Source organism: Phaseolus vulgaris, chromosome 11 (assembly GCF_000499845.2).
Source record: "Phaseolus vulgaris cultivar G19833 chromosome 11, P. vulgaris v2.0, whole genome shotgun sequence".
Classification (NCBI taxonomy): domain Eukaryota; kingdom Viridiplantae; phylum Streptophyta; class Magnoliopsida; order Fabales; family Fabaceae; genus Phaseolus; species Phaseolus vulgaris.
In genome coordinates, this window is record NC_023749.2 from 11,495,892 (window position 1) to 11,499,673 (window position 3,782).

Here is a 3,782-nt window from a genome sequence, read left to right on the forward strand (position 1 = left end):
TGTCGGCAGGATCAGCATCTATCCTTTCGACCCCTGATGAAATATCCTTATCAAAGGGATAAAAAAGAAAATCATTTTATTTGTCCAAGTAAAAAGTAAAAATAAGTTAATTCTATATAATTTAAAGTTAAATGTGTGTGATAGACATAAAAGACAAAGAACAAGTACTAGCCAGAAAATAAAAATGATAAATAATAGTATAGAGGAACAGTAAGAAATTATCATGAAGTCTAAAATAAAATACAGAAAAACAGGAGCATCAATTGAAAAAATTGCCTCGTCCAAAAATAATAGACTAAAATTTGGAATCACTTCACATACGAAATAGAAGAATATAATTAATTCATAAATTTTATTTTGTCACCTATTCATATTTATATAGTCTTTAACTAATATCTCTTCATTTAATCTAAATATTCTTCATATAGTTAATATACTGTTTTTATGTTTTAGTCATATGTCTAAGATATTATCACTAATGACTCAGTTTTATTTATATCATTCTATTTTTTATTTATAATAGTGCCTACACTATTTTTACTTTATTTTAAATTTATTGAAAATATTTTAAAATATTTTAAAATATAACATAAGATATTTTTATGTTAGTTTAAATTTAATTGAAAAGATTCTAATACATGATATAAGATTAATAGGAATATAACATAAAAAAACACATAATAACAGAAAGTGGAAAATGTGATTAAAAATATAATAAATAAAAATTTATAAGATTTTCAACTAAAAAAAGTTATAAATAATTGAAACATACTTTTATAACTAAAATAAATTTAAGAATTATATAAAATAAAAATACTGTTTAAATTTTGTATGATTATATAATTTTACTTTTATCATTTATTTCAACTATGATAAATTCATCATATACTTATAACTCTTTTTTACTATGTCATTAATCTAAAATGTTAGATGCTAGCCAACTTTATCAAATATTTATAATTTTATAAATTGACTTAATAGTTTCTTAATTTCCAACTATCAACTTTCAATATCTATTAACTCGACAGCTATTTTTTTCTTCAAACACTTATATATGACAATTTGTTCCAAATTAAATGTCATTTAACAAAACCAACGAACATCAAATAATTTTTTCAGGATCACCCCTAATCAATACTCTTAATGGAGCACTGTATAAATAAGAAAAAAAATTAAAATAAAATATATATTATAAAAAAAACTTATTAATTTGAAAAAAGACTATGTTTTTACATTTTTAAATTAAAAATTTAAATAAACTTAATTAAGTTATTAAAAAATTTCGCTCAATTTAATTCTCAAAATATATTTTTTATTTGAGTAGTTTGATTTTTTTAATGGAATGAAGTGGTTACTTTTATTTTTTATTATATCCATCTCACGGATTAACTTACGTCTCTCACCTCTAAATTAAACTGATCAACAACATCTTAAAAAAAAATTAAGTTCATCAATGAATTAAAAATAAAAAGATGAAAAATAGTGAGACAAAAATATTTGAAACACTCAATAGAATAATTTTTTTAAAAGAAATTCAATTAAAATACTAAATGTTAATTAAACCCTTTAAATATTATTATATAAAATGAAATAGTAAAAGCAAAATCTAATTAAAAAATCTAGAAGAAATAAAAAGAAAAGTCAACTGTTTTTGGCTGCTGACCACAACTGTAGAAAGAGAAAACAAGAAACAAATCAGAACACAGTAAATATTAAACAAAGTGAAAAACTTAGTATAAATACAAACATAAAAAAGGCCTCAATTCATTATCTTGTCCTTCACTTCGCTGCTCCATCAAAAGAAAAGGGTTGGTATCTCATTCGACCCCACCATCCCTGTTCCATATTCTCTGCCTTCAAATCACAATTCTCTTCCCTTTTTTTACCAACTAATCACAAAGGTACTCTTTTTTTCTATCTCTGTATCATTTATCTGTCTCTCCATGTGTACATGGAAAAAAAACCTTGTTTAACCTTAATTTGTTCATACATAAATTTCTTGAAAATTGTTTGTACCCAGTAAACAAGTTGTTGGGTGTTTTCTTGTTTTTTATTCATAACGATCTATGTAATATTTGTTGGACATCAGAATGAATTTGGGTTGATAAATTCTTCAATCCTGTGCTTGGAATTTCTGGAGAGATCTTGTGTGAAAGGAAGGTTTTGTTGTACCCATGGTTTGATTCTTCTCACCAATTCATGACCCCCAATTTTTTTCTTTTATCGCGGTTAAAGGTTGAATAATCCCTTTGATTATCTGTCACCATCCGCAAACGCGTGGACTTAGCATTAATTTGACTGCGTGAGACTTGGATTAAGATGCAATTTTGTTTTTGCCCCTTTTGATTTTTCATATTCTTCTCCTAGTTCCCTTCTCCAATTCAGTCTCTGGAGTGATTGTTGATTAGAATCAGAGTGTTTTTGGGTGAGTATTGTCAATTAATTTTGTAAATTGTTTCTAGCTAGAATTGGTTCTGAAGGGAAGCTATTTATGTTTGTGCATTCGTATAAAAATCATGAATGAAACGGTAATCAAATTGATTCTAGAACACTGGGTCGAGTGTTTATGCATTAGTATAAAAAGTTATGAATGAAACGGTAATCAAATTGATTCTAGAAAACTGGGTCGAGTGGTACTGAATTTGATCTAAGTTCAGTTTGAATTTTGTGGATAACAGAAACATAGTTAAGAGAGAAACTTTATCAGGTAACTTTTAAAATTTCCAAACGGAAATTATTTATCATTGAGATTGATAAATATTATGTATTAATATCATATAAATTGATTCTAGACTCAAGTTAGCTGGATTTATTTCAACCAATCAATTCTAGACCAGAATCAATTGTTCTATGTGATGACAAACATGTAAATATTTACTTAAAATCTGATGGCAAGTATCAGGTTGGTTGATATTTCAACGTGATTTTGAATTATTCAACATGAAACAATACAAGTTCTAATGAATTGAAATATTTTGAAGGCTAAAAGATAATGGGCAGCAAGGCACCAAGTTGGTCTGACCAATGGGGAAATGGAGGGCTTGGTAGTGGCCACTATGATGAGGAGGATGAGAAGGTGAAGAAGAGCAGTGGAAGCAGCAAGAAGATGTCTGCTGGGATGGACAAGGCCAAAGCTGCAGCAATTGTGGGTGCTGACAAGGCTAAAACTGCTGCTGTAGTGGGTGCCCAGAAGGTGAAGAGTGGAACCTCTGCTGGAATCAAATGGGTCAAGAATCAGTACCAGAAAAGGACTTCCAAGTGAAGTCTCACTCACAGGCCACTTGCTTCTTGGACAGTTTCAGTTCATAGCTTTGGTAAATAATATACATGATGCTTCAGTCAAATATTTTGCTTGTTTGTGTGCAATTTACAGTACAACAGGTCAGATTAACTTGTTTTTATTTTTCATTTGTTTGTAGAAAATTGTTGGATGTTGATCATGTTATTAGTTTACCTGGAATCTTTCTTCCTGTGACTGATTTTACAGTTTTACATCATTTGTTCCTCTGTAGGGTGATGTTTTACAAACATTATATTGTAAATTTTATATTATGTAGTTAATTTAGGCACATATTTCAATTATGATATGATGAATAGAGAATAGAATATACACAAATTGAGCTGCATAGGTTGGTTTTGATTTCTCTCCTGAACCAACTCAATGTGAATGAATTTGAATATCAGATTTAATCGAAATCAGATCAACTAAATCATTAGAATTATTTAATGTTTCAATATAAGTATATATATTGAAACTCGAGGGTGTGGTTAGGGTTTTAGAA

General features: G+C 27.8%; 1 protein-coding gene across 1 annotated transcript; it reads left to right on the plus strand.

The window, feature by feature from the left end:
- The first annotated feature begins 1,762 nt into the window (after positions 1-1,762).
- Positions 1,763-3,582, plus strand: LOC137822647 (uncharacterized). Its single transcript, XM_068627591.1, has 2 exons — positions 1,763-1,901; positions 2,982-3,582. The coding sequence occupies exon 2, from the start codon at positions 2,993-2,995 to the stop codon at positions 3,260-3,262; it is 270 nt and encodes an 89-aa protein (XP_068483692.1). The 5' UTR covers positions 1,763-1,901; positions 2,982-2,992; the 3' UTR covers positions 3,263-3,582.
- The last annotated feature ends 200 nt before the right edge of the window (positions 3,583-3,782 follow it).

Bases quoted from the DNA above. Each gene is read 5' to 3' on its own strand.
- LOC137822647 (XM_068627591.1), top strand. From the start codon at position 2,993: ATGGGCAGCAAGGCACCAAGTTGGTCTGACCAATGGGGAAATGGAGGG.